General features: G+C 38.3%; 1 protein-coding gene across 1 annotated transcript in view; it reads right to left on the reverse strand.

Annotated features, from left to right (window-relative positions):
- The window catches only part of Epg5 (ectopic P-granules autophagy protein 5), a 1526775-nt gene that overhangs the window by 69628 nt on the left and 1435457 nt on the right, over positions 1–21690 (reverse strand). The window contains exon 44 of the mRNA XM_090380318.1: positions 924–1011. Within this exon, the coding sequence (XP_090236444.1) occupies positions 924–1011 (88 nt within the window). The remainder of the gene's footprint in view (positions 1–923; positions 1012–21690) is intronic.

The raw sequence follows: 21690 nt of genomic DNA on the forward strand, positions 1-21690 counted from the left end.
ACACAACACAATATGATGGATAATATAGCACGCTAACGAACTTGTTTTCACAAAATATCTAACAATACTGACAAACTTATTGCGACGTTTGAGAGTTTATTTTATCGCAATTAGTTTTATTGCAGCGCTCGCTACGCATTCAATAAACTAATCACAAACGACCTTCATATGTATGCTGTAATAGCATCACATGTACGTGGCCGACATGGCTTCTCAAGAAATAAAGTAACCTACTAGGCCACATATATGCAAAAAAAAACAAAAAAAAAAACAAAAAAAAAAACTTTTTTTTTTTTTTTTTTTTGATATTTTTAGCGAAAAAACGACAACAACACTGACATTACAACATCTATTTTAGAATTACTACACAAATTATTTGCTAAATATTTTTTGGCCCCTGTCGAATTTTTTTCTTAAACTAGCTTGGCAGTCAATGTGTTAAAGGTAGGATTAGGTGGTTAGCTGTTGGGTAAACTCTGCTAATCTAACCACCAGTGATTCAGCAAACTCACTAATCCGGCAAACCACAGGTCCCAACGCTGAAGGATTAGTGACGATCGACCTCTATTACTTTTGTGATTAATTATCATTATATAAATAAAAGTACAACAAAATATATAAATATTTTTGAGGAGGTACCAAATTGTGATTGGCACAAGGGCGTCATATTCCCCAGGAATGCCCCTGGTTGTGTGCATCAGAATGCTGATGACTAAGTGAACATGGTCTTTGTTTACCAAACATGCAATGGGAAGTTGTCGGCTGATAGTTTTGCAAACTCTTTCTTTACCTTTGCCTAAATTTCTAGTTTCATCTTCAACTGAACAGCAGAATATGCCTAAAGTACTGTTTTTAGTAAAGTTCTGTTTTTTTGATGTATTAAAACACTTTAAGTCAATTTAAAAATGTTTATACTATCTTACCTTCATATCCTGCAAACTATACAATAGTTCAATGCTGAGTTCTAATATTCTGTCCCAGATGAGCACAATCCTAGATTCCGAATGGTCACTGAAATTAAAGTAAGAATTAGATGTGCAAAATTCTGATTAAGAGTATTTGTGTGAATTTGTGAAGATTTTAACCTTGTATACATGGTGTTGCCATTTCTACTTCTCTTAGGAAAGGGAAACTGGAACACCATGAAAGAGGTCTGATTGGGACTAAAGTTTGGGATAATATTAAGAGGGATTATTGGAATAAATTATTAAATTTTCAGGGCATTTCATTCAGTATTAAACACTAACCATTTGCAAACAAATTCTAGAGTTGAAACTGCTGTGTTTTTACATAAATAAATTATATATTTTTCAAAAGTTCTGATTGGAGTTTAGTGTATTCCTAGAAAAATGCCACAGACTTTGAGAGAAAATAGATGGTTAGCCTGCAAGAGGGTGGAATGTTACTCCACTATACTGTTGAATGATAAGTTTGTGCAGTTCATTATTGCAGGTTTATGTTTTTCTACGAAGGCAATAATGTGCCAGAACTTGGTAGAAGTAAAAAAAAACAAGGTATTCAGTGACCTATGGGGATGGGTCATGATGTCAAAAAGAATATGTGTGTAAATATGTATGAGGTGTGACTATTAAATAAAAAGCCTGTTGCAATAAATTAAATATAATGAAATATTTCATACCTTAAAAGTTTACCTCCCCCCTTCAAAATAAACGATTTGGATATTTGCATACACTGTTCCACATGTTTCTTCCAAGCACAGAAACATTTCTAAAAGTCATCTTCTGTAAGCCCTTTTAACAATTTGGTCATTTTTTCTGAATGTTTTCAGTGGACTGAAAATGGATTCCTTCAAATACACTTTTCAGTTTAGGGAAAAGAAAAAAAAAGTCACAAGGTGCTAGGGTCTGGTGAGTAGGGTGCAAGTTCACACATGCAGAGGGATTTATTTTTTGGTCAGAAACTGACAAATTGAGAGCACATTGTGTGCTGGAGTATTGTCTTGATGGAGCATCCATCCAACCATCCTTCCACAATTCAGGTCTCTTCCTTCGAATTTTTCACGCAGCCTTGTCAGACTTTAGTGAAGTATGTTTGATTGGCAGTATGATTTGGTGGGATGTGCTTAACCATATGTTGTTATCTGGTTTTTAGGAGCATTAGCAACTAAGGCCATATTGCTCCGGGATATGCAGTGTTCATTCCCTGACCTTTCCGCATCCTCTGTATTTGTTGGTGACGGGCTCGAACCCCGGTCTAATCAAGAAGCGTATGCTACGCACTGCTGCTCCTTCCCACCTGGCTACGGAGGAACCTGCTTAACCATAATAATTCACTTTAATAGCAAAGAAAACAAGAAGCATGGTTTTCACTTTTTATTTTGACATTCTTGTTTTTTTTATTGGTCTGAGGGATTGTTTTGTCTGCCATTGCATTTGACCATCTTTTAGTTTCTGGGTTCTACTTGTAAGAGCCAACTTCCACCGCAAGTAACTACAGTACTCAGAAAGTTTGGTTGTTGTAGTAGTAGTAGTAGCAGTGGCATTTGATGAAAAGAAAGCAAGTGTATGAGCTTATGCAGCATCAGCCAAAAAAAAAAAAAAAAAATCACACCATTCCCTCCAAATGCCTGTCCGGTTCCTCCTTAAATTTATTCAACCTATCAACTTCCACAACAACAGATGGAAGTTTGTTCCAGCAATTAACCACCCGCTGGCTAAAGGCAAATTTCCGCACATCTAATCTACATCTGTCTTTTCTTAATTTGAATTTATGCCTCAATCAGATCACTGCACAGGTGCCTAGTCTCCAGCCACTGCAATTTGCAGAACTTAAGCCTCTCTTGGAAAGAGGATCCCTTCATTTCCCTCACCAATCTTGTTGTCAGTTCTTAGCCCATCTGCCCAAATTATCTAGATCCTGTTGCAGTAGCACACTGCCATTACTGTCATTAACAACCCTGCCAACCTTTGTATCGTCTGCAAACTTCGACACTAAGCCTGATATACCTTCATCAATATCATTGATAAATATACAAAACAACAGGGGACCTAACACCGAACCCTGTGGGACTCCACTAATAACATTAGTCCACGAAGAGCAGCACCCATTGATTACCACCCTCTGTCTTCTCCCACTTAACCATCCTTTTATCCATTGTAGCAACTTACCCTTAATACCATTCTACTCCAATTTGTACAATAGTCTTCCGTGCGCAACAGTGTCAAAAGCTTTCCTGAAATCCAAATACATGATATCAAAATTATTTTTTGCATCCAGTTCCTTTGTTACCACATCATAATATCCTATCAAATTTGTCAGACAAGACTTTCCCTTAACAAACCCATGCTGTGTCTGAATTATTGCTGCAGTCTTGTCTAGATGATCCTGCAATGCATCTTTAACCGGTGACTCCATTATTTTACCTGGAACAGAAGTTAAACTAACTGGTCTGTAATTACTCGTGTCACCCTTCGATCCCCCTTTGTGAATTGGGGATACATTTGCACATCTCCAGTCCGTGGGAACCTCCCCTGAGTCCAAGGACGCTCTCATAATTATGGCTAAGGGTTTGCTTAGTTGCTTTGCCGCCTCCTTTAATATAACTGGATAGATCCCATCCACCCCAGGTGCTTTTCTTATGTTTAACTTCAACAATATTCTCCTCCACTTTGCTTTCAGTTATTACAAAATCATTAAGTATCCTGTGGGAAGGAGCAGCAGTGCATAGCACACGCTTCTTGATTAGACCGGGGTTCGAGCCCGTCACCACCAAATATGGAGGATGCGGAAAGGTCAGGGAATGACCACCGCATATCCAGGAGCAATATGGCCTTAGTTGCTAATGCTCCTAAAAACCAAATAACAAAACAAACAAAACATTAAGTATCCTGCTACAATTTGATAACCTTCTGCTATTTTCATACCGTAATAATTCCTCATGTGTGAATGTAGATGCAAAATACTCATTCAGTATGTTTGCTATCTGAGAAGGATCATCAACAGTCGAAACATCGATGTCAAGTGGACCAATCAGATTCATCCCCTTCCTTTTAGAGTTTATGTAAGTAAAGAAATCCTTGCTGTTTTTCTTAGCATCTTTTGCCAAGGATTTCTCGTAATCTGCCTTCGCCTGCCTAACCTCCTTTGTGACCTGATTACAGACTAGCTTATATCTGCCATAGGCTTCTGTGTCGCTTGACAATTTATATGCATTCCATGCATTTTTCTTCTCTGTCAAGAGTCTCATTAGTTCATTTGATAACCATTTAGGCCAAAAACTTGAACAATATTTCTTAATAGGTATGAAACTTTTAGTAGCATCCACGATTAATTCCTTGAATGCTTCCCACTTAGAATTTACTGTTGGTAACATCGTCAGTTGATCCCACTGTACAGAATTTAAAAACTGTCGGAGACCACTGTACTCACCTTTACGGAAGAAAAAACGCTTTCCTTTATCCCTGATGGTAATTAAATCTTTAAGTAAATCCCACATCAGTACACTGTGATCACTGCCACCTAGTGGTTCCTTTATCTGCAAATTCTTAATACACGAATGATCACTGCTGATAACCAGATCAAGAGTATTACTTTCTCTGGTTGCCTCTCGAACATGCTGCTGCAGAAAACAATCATCCAATAAATCCACAAAAGTCTGACTAGTGTGTGAGTGACCAACCCACAAGTCCCAGTCAATATCTGGGAAGTTAAAATCCCCCATTATAAGACATTCCGATTTACTAGCCCACTCTATTTCTCTGTACAATTATTCATTGTACTCATTAGGCCTATAACACACTCCTACTCTTATTTTTGCTTTCGCAGTGCTTATGTCACATCAAACTGACTCAACAGTGCACTGTTCATCTATATCAACTGGATGTACTTCTTTTGATTTTATGTTTTTCTTAATTAACAGCATAACACCTCCTCCCTTACTATCCTGTCTATTCTTTCTGTACACATTGTGCTCCTCAAATTCCAGTTCAGCATTCCTTATATCTGTGTGACACCACGTCTCTGCTATCCCAACAATATCTGCCTTTGATGTCTTGACCAACACTTCAAATTCATCAAATTTATTTACTATACGTCTAGCATTGGTATACATGCTCCTACTCCTATTCCTAGTTACCCTAACACATCCCATATACCCCCCTATTTCAGGATGACTGCCATCTGTCCCTGAAACCCCCAACACCCCACGCTCCAGGTCGCTACTTATTTTAATAGAAGTTGTGCAAGAATCACCTTCACCTCTGACTACGGCTACTGTTAAACTATTAGTCCTTGTATCCCCCCAAGCTATCAGTTTTCCGACCCACCTAACACTGCCTCGATAGCATCAGCAAATATTCTTGTACCCTTTCTATTTAAGTGTATCCCATCCCTATAGAAGCAGTCTCTCCTGTTAACAAGTACAGTCCAGGCTGAAAAAATTCTAACCCTTGAGCCTTGCACATTCTTTCCAGGGCCAAATTGATCGACAAGGCTCTCATCATATACTCCCTCCTATTGTGTCTGGGCAGAATTGCAGACACTTTCAAATTCAACCCTAATTCTCGGCTTTTGTTCAACAGTGACCTGTACTTGTTAAGTGACTCTTTCGGTCTCCTACTCCTAATATCATTAGTGCCAACGTGTACAACTATATCACCTTTTGTGCCCTTAAAATATGATATCCACTCTACGTCATCAACGTCATAGGTGGTCCTGTTCCACCTATCCTTTTTAGAAAGCATGTTTCCTGTTTCCCTGACAATACAGTCACCAAAAACTACTAGTTCCTGTGGGACCAGAAATTTTGCTTTGAGGGTTGCCACTGTGTTGCGTGATGACCAAGTGCAAGCTCTGGCGTTGATGTGGGCAGCTGAGAGCTTGATGGGCCCCTCAATTTAGATCTTTCGAGGTCATCCATCCTGTTCTTCAAACTCTCATATAGGCCCATAACAACGCTGAGTTGTCGCCTGATTTCCTTACACTCCTTACATCGCGCACACACAAAGACATCCCCCATGGCAATATCATGTTCTGTTCCAGAGAGTTCAGCAAACATTTCACAAGTCGCACATTTTTTTTAGGCTCTGATGCGTTGGAGAATCACCCCCCCCCCCTCAGTTCTCCCCCGAGTCACAGCACTCCTGCCACTTTGTGCCCGTTGCTTTGCTGCTCTAGTTTGGGGCATGATACTTTAAATTAATAAAAGTCAGTGTATATTAAAGCAGGAGTAATTAAAAGTTCAATAATCTGATAAAGAGCTAAGTTTATAGCGTAAAGCTCAGCAGTAAAGATACTGTATTCTAATGGTAATGAAACAGAAATGGTGAATGAAGGGAAGACTGCCGCAGCACCTACTTGGGACTCAGTTTTTGATCCATCTATATAGATTTAAAGGCCTCTGAGTTAGAAGAATGAGTTTCATGCAATTGTGCGATATTGGAGGGGGACAAGGTGTTCTTCCCCCACTTTTGAAAAGAGTCGTTGTAATTTGCAGAAATATTTGTCCAAGGTGGATCAGGAGGTGTCATTGTCCTGAAATATATTGCTGATTTCTTTATTCCATGCTTGAGTCAGTTCTTTAAGATTAAGTGGAGCAGGTCAGTTTTCATTTGGCTTACTGTTGTAAAATGACTCCCATTCTATATTGTACAGACATCTCCAACTAGGGTGGGAGGGGAGACTGCGAATTTTTGCGGCATACATCAAAAGTAATGTTTTCCTCCAAAGATGTAAAGGAGGTTCATGACCTTCGATATAAAGGTTCTGAAAGCCCCTAGAGAAATTCTTAGCTCACTGTGCTGGATCGTATTCAATCGCTCTAAAGTAGTTTTTCTCACAGAGTCATACACTGGAGAGCCATAGTCTAAGCAGGATCTGATAAAAGCTTGATAAAGATGGATCAGGGTATGTCGATCAGCACCCCATGACATGGATGACATACACCGGAGAATATTCAACTTTTTCAAACAGATAGTTCGAAGATATGCCAAATGTGCTTGAAAGTTCAGTTTCCTATCCAGTACCAGGCCAAGAACACGGACAGCGTGAACAAGAGGAATTGAAATGTTATTGATCTTTATCTCAGGATTGGGATGCAGTGACTGTAATTTGCAAAAGTGAGTAGTGGTGTATTTCTGCTCAGCAAGGTATCCACTATGAAAGGTCCATGATTCTATTCTGGAAAGAGCAATTTGTAACTGTCTTTCAACAGTATTCATACTTTGTGACTGGCAGGATATGGTGAGATCATCTGCATTCATGTATATTCGGATGGTTTTGGAAGTTCTCCCAATATGCTGTTGACCTGAATCGCAAATAGGGTAGCACTTAGGATGGAACCCTGTGGAACATCCTGTTCTTGAATGTGAGATGCTGACAGCACGTTTTGATATTGGACTTGAAAGGTGCGTAACCTTAAAAAGTTCTGGATGACTTGAGGAAGGTAGCCTCTCAGCCCCAACTGATGTAGATCTTTAATAATACCATAATGCCAAGTGGTATCAAATGCTTTCTGAATATCTAGGTTCACCATCACTAGATGTTGCTCATGACAAAAGCGGTACATATGTTAAATTCAATTTTGAGTAGTAAATCTAGAGTAGATCTGTTTTTACGGAAGCCATATTGGTGATCAGAAAGAATATTTTGGGAATCTAGAACCCAGGTGAGCCTCTTATGCACCATCCTTTCAAAGATTTTGCCCAAACAGCTTGTCAACAATACTGGTCTGTAATTCTCAACTAGAAAAGGATATTTACCTGGTTTTGGAATAGCACAAATATAGGAATGACACCATGAGAGAGGATATGTATTTTCTGAGAAGATCCAGTTATAAAAGAGTAATAATATGTAGAGATCAATTTCACATAGATACTTCAGCATACTGTAGTGAATGCCGTCTGGCCCTGCTGCACTATTTGGAGATTTACTCAAGGATTCTTTGAGCCCAGCTATAGTAAAGGGCTTCGCTTCTGTATAAATTTAATTTATACGGAAGTGAGAGTCTAATTAAAAAATTAAATTTATGACGTTCTTCATCAGTTTTAATGCATTGAAAGGAGGTCACATAAGAGGAAGAGGCGGAAATGTTATAAAAAGATTCTACTAAAGCATTTTCAATGTCAGTAGAAGGGGATAGGTTCTGCCAATTCCATTGTATTATTGGAGATTGCTGTGGTAGAAATTTCCCATTGAGAGCTTATATTTTTTTCCATATAATTCGAGTGTCGGTATTTTTGTTAATAGTTGATGTGAAGTTAATCCAGGAGTCACGTTTTGCTTTCTTCCTAATTTGCCTTGCTTTTGCTCTGAGTTTTTGGTAAAAAATTAGATTTGCAGTAGTTGGGCATTTGCAGAACTGGTTCCAAGCACGGTTTTTTCTACTTTCTCTTTGGAGCAATCTGCATTCCACCAAACCAGCATTCTGATTTTTGTGTATGCACTTGCACTGTTCTGATTTTGGGATAGAAATTTCTGCTGCAGATAGGATTTAGATGGTAATGTGGCTAGTTATATCATCAATATGTTGTTGCTGAACATATTCAGTGTCGAGTAGGACACAAGTTGAGTAGTTTTGCCAGTCTGCTTTATGAAAGTTCCAACAGTACGGCCTTTAGGCCATGACACAACCTGTGTTTGAATTGAACTGATAATAGGAAAATGGAAAATGCTGATAATAGGAAAATGGAAAATGCACTGATAATAGGAAAATGTGGAATGGATCATTCAGCAATAACCATTCCATGCTTGCAAAAAGAGATGCTGAACAGATGGATAAGTCTATGGCTGAGGTAGTACCTGTAGGTAGTTGGACATGAGTTGGAGAGCCAGAATTTAGCAGAGTCAGGTTATGGTTATCCAGGAATGTTTCGATTAATTGACCTCTTCTATCCATGGTGGAAGATCCCCACAATGGATGGTGGCCGTTGAAATCACTGAAAAAACAGACAGAAGGCGGCAGTTGTGCGATTAGATTGTCAAGTTCAGTCTGGGAGCAAGGATAATTTGGTGAGATATAAATGGATGCAACGGTTAATGATTTGCCATCCAAACTGCTACAATTTCTAAGGAGGTTTGTAATTGGAGAAGTCTTGACAGTATAGTGGATTTTACAAGAACAGCTACCCCTCCACAAGCAAGACCGTCAGAATCTCTGTCTTGCCTAAACATGGTGTAATATTTGAATCTAAGAGAGACTTTTGGTGATAGAAATGTTTGCTGTAAGCATACACCTACTGCATTTGTTTGAATAAGTAAATCACTCAGGTCATCAAAATTACTGCAAAATCCTCTACAGTTCCATTGTAGGAATGTGTTCATTGGTTGGGTTTATTTGATGAAGATTGATCTGACTGTTTTTTCTGGAGTTTCTGTCTGCTTAGTTTTGATTTTTCATTTCTGGGAAAGGTTGGGTGTCCTATCTGACATGATATCATTGGCATGTAATTCTAGTACTGTGTCTTCACCTTCTGACTGAACCTCCATTTCCATGTTGCTATAGTGTGGTTTTCAACACTAACAGATTTTTGTTGTTTCGGGCGTGGTTGAGATAGCATCAGTTGGGATACTGATTGGTGTGTTGCTGGTTTCACTGACTGTAGATTTCTTATTACACGTTAGCACAGTTTTGGCCCAGATAGCAAAGGAAATATTAGGTTCGATGGAAACATCTGTTTGAGTTGCAGCTGACCGGTTGTTTTTTGTGACCTACGCGTATGATCGGCTAGGCATGGTTAACAGTACTTGCTTCCGGGTATGTGACTTTGTGCTCCACTTTATATTTCTAGATTTTTTTTCCTGTTTTCCAAAGGTCACATGTTTTAGAAAATGCAGGATGGCTTCCTTTACAGTTCGGGCAAGTAGGAGTGGAAGCTGTACAGTCTAAGTAGGAGTGGAAGCTGTACCTATTTGTGGCTCTAAGGAACATTTCCAAGGAATGCTTCTTAGAGCCACAAATAGGTCACACAGCATTGCCTTGGCATGCCGTTCGAGAAGACCATACTTCTGGCACTTAAAGCAGCGAATGGGATTTGGAATGTATGGCCGAATCTTGCAGTTTAAATAACTGGCTTTTAACAGAAGATGGAAGAGTCGGAGTTTTGGTTGGTAGTAGGTTGCCATATTTTTTTGGTCATTATTCTCTGGTCATGAGTCACTTTTTGTTCCCTGAGTTCTTGTATTATTATCTCTTCTTCAGAGACAGATAGTAAGTCCCATTCGCTGATAATGCCTTTTGAGGTGATCAGAGTGTTATGGGGAGTAACTGACACTGGAATACTGTTAAATGATGTTAATTTTAACAGCTTCTCTGAATGAGTTGCCTTAGAAGTTTCAATTAGAAGGTCTCCAGATTGGAGACGGTTAACCATTTTAGGAGATCCACAAACCAATTCTAAACATTTTTGAATTAGAAAAGGCGATAGTTTGCGTGGATAATGAATGCATTATAAGAAATGCTGGCACGTCTTTATTCTGATTTTCCGTCCGTAGCCACTTCGGACGATTGGAGTCATGGTCGTCAGGAATTTCTGATCTTGAGCTCGAGGGCTCTAAAGATGGATAATTACTTATATCCATGATGGCTCCTTTTGGCCCTGCGGGTTTGTTTTTATCACCCAGGTTACTGGCCCCCGCCACGGGTAGGCAGGAGCAGTGCCTGGTGTGACCAAGCATAAAGTAGTAGGGGTTAGTAATAGAATTATCAGAAAAAGAAAGGTGTCTTTCCTTTCTTACCCTGTACAAGTACTTATGTTACAAGAGCTGTTATTAAATAAATAACAGCTCTTGTAACATAACGAGAGGAACGTAAAAGAACTATATATCGCTTTTAAGAAATTGCACAGAGAATTCGCTTAGTGACAACTGCTTGGCACCCGGGGCCCAGAAAGTTTGGATGTTAAATTTTTTTTTCAAAACATCTTCAAAAACTTGGAGTCTTCGCATTTGTTGATCTTCATTCAAAATTTTTGGTAACATATTGGCACACACTTTTCCCATGCCTAAATTTTCAATTAAAATTTGTCCATATTGATGATGATTGCTTCTAATCAATGCCTTGACCCAGTTAGCATTTTCATCAGTTTTCAAGGATACCAGATGGCCTGGTCATCCACATCCTCTTTCCCTGGTCATCCTCTTTCTTCTAAAATTTTTTTACACCATTCAAACATGCAAGCTCTTGATATAATATCTTTGCCATAAACTTGATGTAACAACTCATAACTTTCAGTTACTGTTTATAGCTTTAGTTTTTTTTTTAAATTTGAGTTTGATTCTTTTGTCTGTCATTTTTAAGGCAAACTGCAAAAACACAAGGTAATGAAAACCTGTCTTACTGCAAAGTGAATAAGCCTGTGGACGTAACTTGGCAGACAACTAGTGGCAAGTTGCACAGTCAACTGTTGTGCCTTTGTTTCACAGGTGGTGCTTGGTATGTAGTAACTGTGAACACAGCCTCATTTAATAACCACATCTTGTATATACAAATATGTGACAAAATAAAATCAAATAACAGTTAAAAGTATAATATTAAATACATAAGAACAGGTGCAGATATTTTAAAAAACTAAAAACTGCTGACACATGGTCATTGCTAGATAAAATCTGACTGAGTGTATGAGGCTCAGTGAGATAACTAAAAATGTAAAAGATGAACAATATTCATTTATAAAATCAGGACATTCAGCTAAAACATACTGGACTGTTAAAATGGTGGTGCAGCAGGGAGTCGTCAGCCCTCAACAAAAGAGGAATATGTGAGATAAATGTGCTGTGTGGAGGTGAGCAAGAACAATTTCTTCTCTACAACTACTGCCCAAACTAGACTGCCACATTTTAATTACAAGCTTGATTTAATGTAGTTTGTTTGTGGCCTCTCCATGCTATGATTGTTGTCACTGGACATGTAATCTTTTATGCATTATCTGCTGTATTCTGCACAGAGGGTCTAACAGGCTGTGACTCTTAATGGTTGTGTAGATCTGGGAGCAGCATTTTTTGGGTGTTACCCTGAATCCCAATGTAGCTTGGAATCCTGGAGAAATGAATATCGAATGCAGATTCATAGAGTGAATACAACTGCTGAATTCTAAACAGGGCTAAATGAGGATTGCATCTCACACTTGATAAAGCTTGTTAAGCACTTGGAATCTGTGCATATTATAACCTCTGATAGTAATTAGTTTTAATTGCTATCCAAGGCTAACTCTATAGCATATAATTCTGCTGTGTATATACTGCACTCATGGGTAATCTTCTCAGATAGTGGGTAGTTGATTGCTGGAACAGACTTCCATCTGTTGTTGTGGAAGTTCATAGCTTAAATAAATTTAAGGCTGAACTAGACAAAAATAACCCCAGGGGCTCACATCTGGTGAGTATGGGCTTGGCATACCCAGGGTATTGAACTGGATATCATCATTCTTCTCTTTCTTGGTGATTCCCTTCTACTTCTGACTCTCTCTCTCTCTCTCTCTCTCTCTCTCTCTCTCAGGGTAACTGGGAAATTTTTTTTTAGCTGGTGCAGCATAAGCCTCAGGCTTCCTTACACTATGTGGCTAATAATAATAATAATAATGATAACATTTGGAGTGATGGGATGGGTGAAATGGGAAGGGTTTTTTTTTTTTTGGCTGATGCTCTATAAGCTCGGTTTCTTGCATCATATGACTCAACTAATGCTAATGATACAGTGCTATCGGTGGACATGGCAGACATTATTATTATTAATAGCCAAATGGTGCAAGGAAGCCTGAGGCTTATGCTGCACCAGGAAAAAAAAAGTTCCCAAGTTACCCTGAGAGAGAGAGAGAGAGAGAGAGAGAGAGAGAGAGAGAGAGTCAAAAGTAAAAGGGAATCACCAAGAAAGAGAAGAATGATGATATCCAGCTCAGGACCCTGGGTGTGCCAAGCCCATACTCACCAGATGTGAGCCCACGGGGTTAATATGACAGGTGATTCCAACTTTGAACAAACCAGCGAAGACAGGCAATGATTCAGAGTATTCAGTTTGATATGCAGCATCAAATTGTAGTTAGATATACGGTGGAGTGTTGGCCTTTCCCCAGTTTTTAATAGACAAGTAGTTGTTGTTGTTGTTGTTATTTGGTTTTTAGGAGCATTAGCAACTAAGGCCATATTGCTCCGGGATATGCAGTGGTCATTCCCTGACCTTTCCGCATCCTCCGTATTTGGTGGTGACGGGCTCGAACCCTGGTCTAATCAAGAAGCGTGTGCTACACCCTATTCCATCAAAATAGGGCACCTCCTTCCCACCTGGCTAAGGAGGCACCCTATTTTGATGGAATCCACAACAATTCAGCTGTAAGAATAATTTGAGTGTGGCCATTATTTGTATTTACTAGATCCATCTGGGCTTCCAAAGGTATTGGTATGGGTGTTTAAGGGCAGCTGAGGCAAAAATGTGCCAGTTCCTATATTATTATTCTACAATAATATAATACTTTCATCCAGTTTGGCATCAGAGGAATTCATATATGTGTATTTGTTTCAGGAAGGTATAGAGTTCAGCTAGATTAGCACTGTTTCCAATGATGCGGGTAAGTGATAATTGTTCTTGCAATCGTGACTGAGAGCAGTAAGTATTTTATCTGAAATGGGAATAGTGTGCACGATCTAAGAGTACATGTTTGACTGTAATGGATAATGCATGCACCGAGGTGGATCATCCCACACGAGAAGAAACATATGGGTTAGCCTTGCTAGTAGAACTTCTTCCTGTCTGTTTTATTGTTGTTGTTGTTGGTATGAAAGTTTCACGACACAAGGGCAACTGTGGCCAATATGTGTCTGTCAGCATCATTACGTTCATTTTAATGATTTAGGATAGATATATCAGAGTGTATTTATTATTCCTAGATGTTTAATATATATAAAGAGCTCACTTAGGTTTGCTTTGTCACCAAGTACATGAGAGAGGGTTAGAGGAGCTTGCAAGTTTCCTAATGATTGGAAGGAGGTGGTTCGAACGACTGAATAGGATGGACAATCAATCAGGATGTGCCTTACTGTAAGTTGTATCTGACAGACAGAGCAGAGCGGTGGATCTTCTCTTAAAAGTAAATGTTTGTGAGTGAGGAAGGTATGTCCAATGCGCAGTCTTGTTAATATAACTTCCTCCTGTCTATTTGTACGTGAGCTAGATCGCCACAAACATAGATCTTTTTTATTCTGCGAAGTTTATTGCACGATTGGTCCCTCCAAAGTTGTTTCCAGATGGAAGTTTATTTGGTACGAAATACATCCCTATAATCTGTAAATGGTACAAACTGAAAGTTATCTTGTATATTAAGATCTGGATTTTTTGGGGCTTGGTCTGCATGATTATTTCCTAGAATTCCAGCATGGCTGGGAATCCAACAGATAGACACTTGTTTTCTTGCTTTATGCAAAACTCCGAGTTGTTTTTTGATATGCTGAATCAAGGAATTTGAGGAATGTTTGCTGTTCTGTAAAGCTGCTACTGCACTAAGGGAGTCAGTATAGATTAGAGCAGGTAGAAGTTGATGCTGGGTAATATCATCCATTGCTAGTTTAATAGCATATAATTCTGCTGTGAAAATACTGCAAACATGAGGCAAGGAGACATATAATATATTCCGGTAAAACTACTGCGGCACCTACTGAGTTGTTCGATTTTGAACCATCCATGTAAATCTGATGACTGTTTCTATTTTCGAAACTGTGCAGTGCATGAAGCTTTTGTATAACGATTGGAGAGATCTCTTTTTTATTCCTGTTTGTAAGATGTGATATGGATAAAGGCACAGTTGGAATCCAAGGAGGTTCTGAGTTTATATCTACTGCAGAAATGTGCTGGAAATGTATTTCCCAAACTTGAGCTGAGTGTCTGAGGCGCAGTCCTACTGGTTTATTTTCATTTGGCTTGCAATCATAATTACTTGTCTATGGTGGATTGTGAATAATGGACCAATTTGGATGTGATGCTTGACCGTATATTTTTGCCGCATACATGCACAGTATATAATCTTGTCGAAGATGCAGCGGGGGTTCCGAAGCATCTGCATACAGGCTGTAGATTGGTGAAGTTCTAAATGCTCCTAGAGCTATGCGGAGAGCATTATGGTGAATGGTATCTAGGCGATGTAAGAAGCTCCTTCTTGCTGAAGCATATACAGGAGATCCATAATCTAAATGAGATCTAATCAAAGTTTTATATAATAGTAATAATGTGGACCTGTCGGCTCCCCAGGCTATTGAAGATACTGTGTGCAAGATGTTAAGTTTTAAGAGGCAACTAGTTCGAAGTCTTAGTATATGTTCATGAAAGTTTAGTTTTCTATCTATTGTTAAGCCCAAAAAGGAGAAATTTTGAACAACAGGTAGAGCAATTTTATTTAAGTATAAGACCGGTTCAGGATGAAGACCACGCATTTTACAGAAGTGTATAACAACTGATTTTTTCTCAGATATTCTATATCCATTATTTTGAGTCCATACTTCTATTTTATTTATGGATAACTGCAGCTGTCGTTCAATTGTGTTCATGCTTTGTGATTGAAATGAAATGGAAAGATCATCTGCATACATATATATTTCCAATGGTGGGGGTATAACCTTTGTGATATTGTTCACCCGCAGTGCAAACAGGGTTGCACTTAATACTGAGCCCTGGGGAACCCCTTCCTGTTGTATATAGATTGTAGATAAACAGCCTTTATATCGTACCTGAAATGTTCTGTCGGCAAGAAATTTTTCTATAAATTGTCCTCTGTATCCTAATTGAAATAGATCTCGTAGAATTCCGAATCTCCATGTTGTGTCAAAGGCTTTTTCAAGATCTAGATTTACCATCACCATATGCTGCTTTCTTATAAATGAGTTTCTAATATTTGTTTCCACTTTGACATGTAGGTCAAGTGTTGATCTATTTTTCCTAAATCCAAATTGGTGGGGTAATAAAACATTCTCTTTTTCCAGCAACCACGTAAGTCTATTATGCACCATTCGTTCAAGGATTTTTCCTAAGCAGCTGGTCAGTGAAATCGGGCGATAATTATATGTATAGGAAGGATCTTTTCCGGGTTTGGGAAATGTAAGGACAATTGCATGCCGCCATATGGATGGATACAGGTTGTTCAGAAAAATTCTATTATATAGAGCTAGCAGGATTTCCAGACAATCAGAGTTTAGGTGTTGTATCATAGTATAATAAATGCCATCGGGACCTGGTATGCTATTAGGTAATTTTGTAATGGTTGTAAGTAATTCCTCTTTTAGAAATGGTAGATTATAGAAATGAGATATCTTGGTAGAGAAATTCAATTTACTCCGTTCAGCTTGCTCTTTATATTTTTGAAAGTCAGTGCTGTAGCTTGTAACTGCTGATATGGAAGCGAAAGAGTCAGCCAAAATTTCTGATATCTGGTCAGTTTGAAAAACGTCCTGCCCTTTCCAATGGAAGATTGGAGATTGTGTGATTGGATATCTTCCACTTAAAATCTGAATTTTTTTCCACACCAAACCAGGATTCGAGTTCCTAGTAAGTGAGGAAGCGAACACGATCCAAGACATTTTCTTTGCTTTTTTCTGAATTCTCCTCGCTTCAGCTTTGGCTTTTTTATATGCAATTAAATTGGCGGTAGTTGGATATTGACAGAATCTATTCCATGCACGATTTTGTTTTGTTTTTGCTGTTGCACATTCTGCATTCCACCAAGAGTTGTAACGTGCCTGCCTTGCCTTACTTATTTGAGGTATTGTAGCTTTGGAAGCTTCTAGCAGTTGATCGTTGATATATAAGACAGCATCATCTATTGGCAGGGTTTCTATTAATTGCTTATCCAGTTTGATTAATTGCATATATTTACTCCAATTAGCTTTTTTAAAATTCCATACTGTTCTGGTTCCTTCTGTAAGAGTTGATTGTGTCTGTATGGAACATACTATCGGAAAATGATCACTGTTGTAAGGATCATTCAACACGAACCATTCTATACTAGGATAAATTGATGGAGAACATATTGTTAAGTCTATTGCAGAGGTGATATCTGTACCCAAACTGATATAAGTGTGAGATCCGGTATTCAGTAAATTCAGTTGTTGATCATCTATGAAAGTTTCGATTATGTTACCTCTACTGTCTGTGTGAGTAGATCCCCACAAATGATGATGGGCATTCATATCTCCCATAGGGCAGTAGGGAGGTTGGAGCTGCATAGTAAGATCATTTAATTGCGATCTGGAGAGAGGGATATTTGGTGGAAGATAAATGAACGAGATTGTGATAGAAATTCCGATGGCTATTCTTACTGCTACTGCTTCTAAGTTGGTTCTTAATGTTGTTTGCTTAGCTGGTATATGAGTATTCACCAAAATTGCCACTCCTCCTTTGGCAGTTCTGTTATCATTCCTGTCTCTCCGGAAAAGTGTATAATTTTGTATAATTTATAATTTATAATTTTTGTAAAAAAAGTATAATTTTGAAATGTGAGTGAAGATTGAGGTGTTAGATGGGTCTCCTGAAGGCAAATGCAGGCCAGTTTATACTGCTGAATAATATCTTTTATTTCATCCAATTTTCCACGTAAACCACGACAGTTCCATTGTATAATGATATGTTGCATTATTTAGGTCTCGGGACGATTTGCTGAATCTGACTGCGCTTTTGAGTTTTTCCGTTTATCATATTTGGGTCTGTCTTTCTTCGGAAAATTAGGACGAGGTGTATCAATATCTTCTGCAGGGTGTAGTTCTAGTACTTTCTCTCTCTGTTCTTCAGTATCCATTTGGTCTATGTTTGTTTGTTTCTGTTCACACAGTTTACTAGATGATGTTTGATTTGTTTTTGAAGATGTTACTTCTGATTTCTGCTTTCTAGGCACGGAAGTATCCTGCTCTTTAGTACTGGATGTTTCTTGTGAAATTGTTTTTGTCATCAATATTACTTTACTCCAGTCTATAATTTGATTTAGAGGTATTGCTACCTCCGTTTCAGTGGCTAGCATAGGAACGTGAAGGTTTGGTTGCACGTATCTGTTTTCTTGCTTCCGGATAAGACACTTTATTTTATACTTTGTATTTTTGAATTTGCTTTCCCAATACCCCCATTTCGCATGTCTTCGAAAAAGCAGGATGATTTTCGTGACAATTGGGACAGAGTGGTGTAGCGGATGTGCAGTTTGCTAGATTGTGGTCTTTTGATCCACAGAGTGGACAGATGGGATCACTGCGACATGTCGACTGAGAGTGTCCGTATCGCTGACAGTTGTAACACCTTATTGGATTTGGTATATATGGTCGGATTTTGCAATTTAAATATCCTGCTTTAACTGAATGGGGAAGAGAAGGATTGTTAAAGGTGAGAATTACTGATCAGGTTGGAATGAGAATTCCGTCTTTCTTCATCATTATCCTCCTAACATGTATCACTTGTTGTTCTGTTAGCTCGTTCAGTAGTTCTTCCTCTGAAACAGTCAAAAGGTCCCATTCGGTAATAACACCTTTCGATGTATTCAGGGAATTATGTGGGGTAATTTCAACTGGTAGTCCGGTAGTCCTGCAAAAGTTTTCATTTGTAGCAATTTTTCCGATTGATGACTTAATGAGGTTTCTAAGAGATCACCTGATTGTAATCGTTTTATCATTTTTGGTGATCCAACCATGGACTCTATAGTCTTCTGAACTAAGAAAGGGGATAATTTCCCAACGGGTTGTGATGATAACGAATGCATCACCAAAAAAAAAAGGGACAGTAGGCTGAGAGCTGTTTATTTTCATTCTTTTAGCCTGAGACATGTTCAGCTGTAAGTCATCACATTTATTGGAGTTAACTTTCTCCAATCTCGTGTTGTTAGTTTTTTGGTCCATTTTCAACTCCTTTTAGTCCTGGGTGATGTCTTTTCACCCAGGTCCAGTCCCGCCATGGGGAGGCAGGAGTAGTGCCACCAAGTGACCAAGCAAGTAAAATAGAAGGTTAATACACAGAAAAATTAAGAAAGGCTATTTTCCTTTCTGAAACTTCTTCCTTATGCTTTAAGAAAGAGAGTTCTTATTATATATTTGAATAACAGAAGGAAAAATGTGTGAACTCAAAGTGAAAAGCTTATCTCTCTAATATAATCGTAGTAGAATTCGCAGGGAAGATCGCTTGGCCTCAAGATTCGCTTGGCACCCGGGGCCATCTGTTTTGTCTGAAGCTGGAAATCCATAATGCTGGTTCCTCTTTGATTTGAAGCAATTTGTTATTCCTTTGCGATTTTCATATTTCTGACCACTGAAATGTACAGACCTTTTTTTATATGCTTCAAATAATTCACATATGGTACTTGGTAAATTGCTGGTGTTGTACTGTTTGGTTAGAATTAACATTAGCGGAGGCATATGATGCAAGAAACAAAGCTTAGATAGCATCAGCCAAAAAAAAGAAAACAACCCTTCCCATTTCACCCATCCATCCACTCCAAATGTTTGTCTAGTTCTGCCTTGAACTTATTTAAGTTGTTGACCTGCACTACAATAGATGGAAGTTTGTTCCAACTATCAACCACCCGCCGGCTAAAGGTATATTTCCGCACAATCTATTCTATAATTGTCCTTCCTCAATTTGAATTTATGTACACTCAGATGAGTAATTTGTTGTTTGACTGCCTGATCTGCTCTCTCATTACCTGTGTCAAAAATAAGCATAACTTTCATCAACCAATAGCAAAATGGATGGTACCTGAGAAAGAACTGAATATCTGGTAACAGAGCAGAGGAACTGTGGTATAACTGTATCAACAAAGGAACATGATGATTTTGGTAACTTAACAAGTTGGTATTATAGATTTATTAAGTGAAATGGCATTAGCTATGAGGACACAATGAAAGGTAGCCTAGAAAATGCCAGAACAATATGAAAACCAAATCCTGGAATTTCAGAGATTTATAATTAATGCTAGGAAGCACACAAGCTACAAACTCTTGGTCATACTAGTAATATGGATGAAGCACCTTTAAAATTTGAAGTACCTCAAACAGAAGTGTGAATGTTAAAAGGTACAAAATCAATAACTGTGAAGACGTCAAGCCACAAAAAGACATTCTATAGTGCTGTTTTAGCTTGTTTTGCCAACAGATCAAAACTTCCACCTCTTCTTTTATTCAAAAGAAAAATTCTGCCAAAGGAAAAAATTCCACCAGGTATGGTATTTCTGTGCATGTTCATCGTAACAGGTGGGTGGCGTCAAACTAGGGCTGAAACTAATGTGGTCATAGCATCCTTGCATTCTCATTAGTCTCATACCAGCCCTACTGGTATGAGACCAATTTTGTGCACATAAAACAAGAGAAGGGTTAAAAACACAACTTGCTGTAATTCCAGGTGGATTTAGTGGCCAACTCCAACCACTGGATGTTTCTAATATCAAGCCTTTTAAAGCTTTGTGAAAGAATGGACTAAATGGATGAAGGTACCACAACACAGCTTAACACCTACTGGCTGTATGAAGAGACTATCAATTTCTCAGGATTGCCAATTGGTAAAAAATTCTTAGGCTGCAGTAAAGTTCAAGACAGTTCTAAAGCCATTTAAGAAGTGTGGCATCAGTTCTATCTGCAGTAGAAGACATCATCTTCTGTGCCATCCAATGCCTTGGATGGCACAGATGATGTCCTGTTTGATGAGAGTGACAGTTCATTATCAGACAGCAGCAATGACCATGAGAATGCCAGGAGTGATGGATTTCTGGGCTTTGAAGATGAATAAAAACTTGCTTTTATTATTGCCCAATTTTTTTTATTGTTCTTTAAAGATGAATTAGAATAATAGTTTTATATGTGAATTTTGTGATGATATTAAAATATTTTGGGTTCACCTTAGTATGAATGGTATAAAAATAGCCATATTATAAAATGTTTTTGTTTAAAAAGAATTAGAAGTAATGCACATGTGTAATAAAATAGAATCTGTTCCTCAAAAACGTTATTTTTTTTCACTTAAATAATCTTTGCTAAATTATGGGGGCATCTTATATGGCAGGAAATATAGTACTTTCCACTTCTATTATTCACAGAAAAAGAAAAAATATTCATTAAATAAAAAAAAAAACAAAAAACTTTGTAAAGCCTTAGGTTTATATTTGTAGGATTCTTTGCTGCTCGATCAGGACTTTCATTATCATCAATGCCTGCATGTCCTGGGATCCAATAGAAATTTACTTTTTTTTTGCTTTTGAGCTTCAAAAGGTGAGGTTGTATCTGGTGAAGGATGGGATGTGATGGAGTCTGCTTTTGCTGGACAGCATGTATTGCACTCAGTGAATCGGTATATATGAGATGTTTCAGAAGAGGAGAGGATTCAATGTATTTTAAGGCTATTAGTATGGGAAATAGCTCAGCAGAATAATTACTGCATTCATTTGGGAGTTGCTGTGAGATGATAGTGTGTGGAAGGACCACTGCAGCACCCACTTGAGTATCTGTTTTAGAGCCATCTGTATATATTTGAAAATATTCAGAGAACTGTGATGAGTGGGCTGCATGCATCTGTTTTATATTGACATTTTCCAGAGTGCTTTTTCCCCACTGTTGATAATAAGTGTCAAAGTCAGGCGTGAAAGTGAGCCATGGTGGAATAGTTATACTGTTTTACTCAAATACGTTGTCAAAGCTTAGACTCCATTTTGAAACTAGTTCTTTTAGTCGTATCCCAGCTGGTTTATTTACTTACTTGATATGTTTGCCCCCTAAGGAGATTCATAAGGAGCTCCT

This window comes from Mastigoproctus giganteus, chromosome 8 (genome assembly GCF_048544385.1).
Source record: "Mastigoproctus giganteus isolate SK-2022 chromosome 8, ASM4854438v1, whole genome shotgun sequence".
NCBI classification, from domain to species: domain Eukaryota; kingdom Metazoa; phylum Arthropoda; class Arachnida; order Uropygi; family Thelyphonidae; genus Mastigoproctus; species Mastigoproctus giganteus.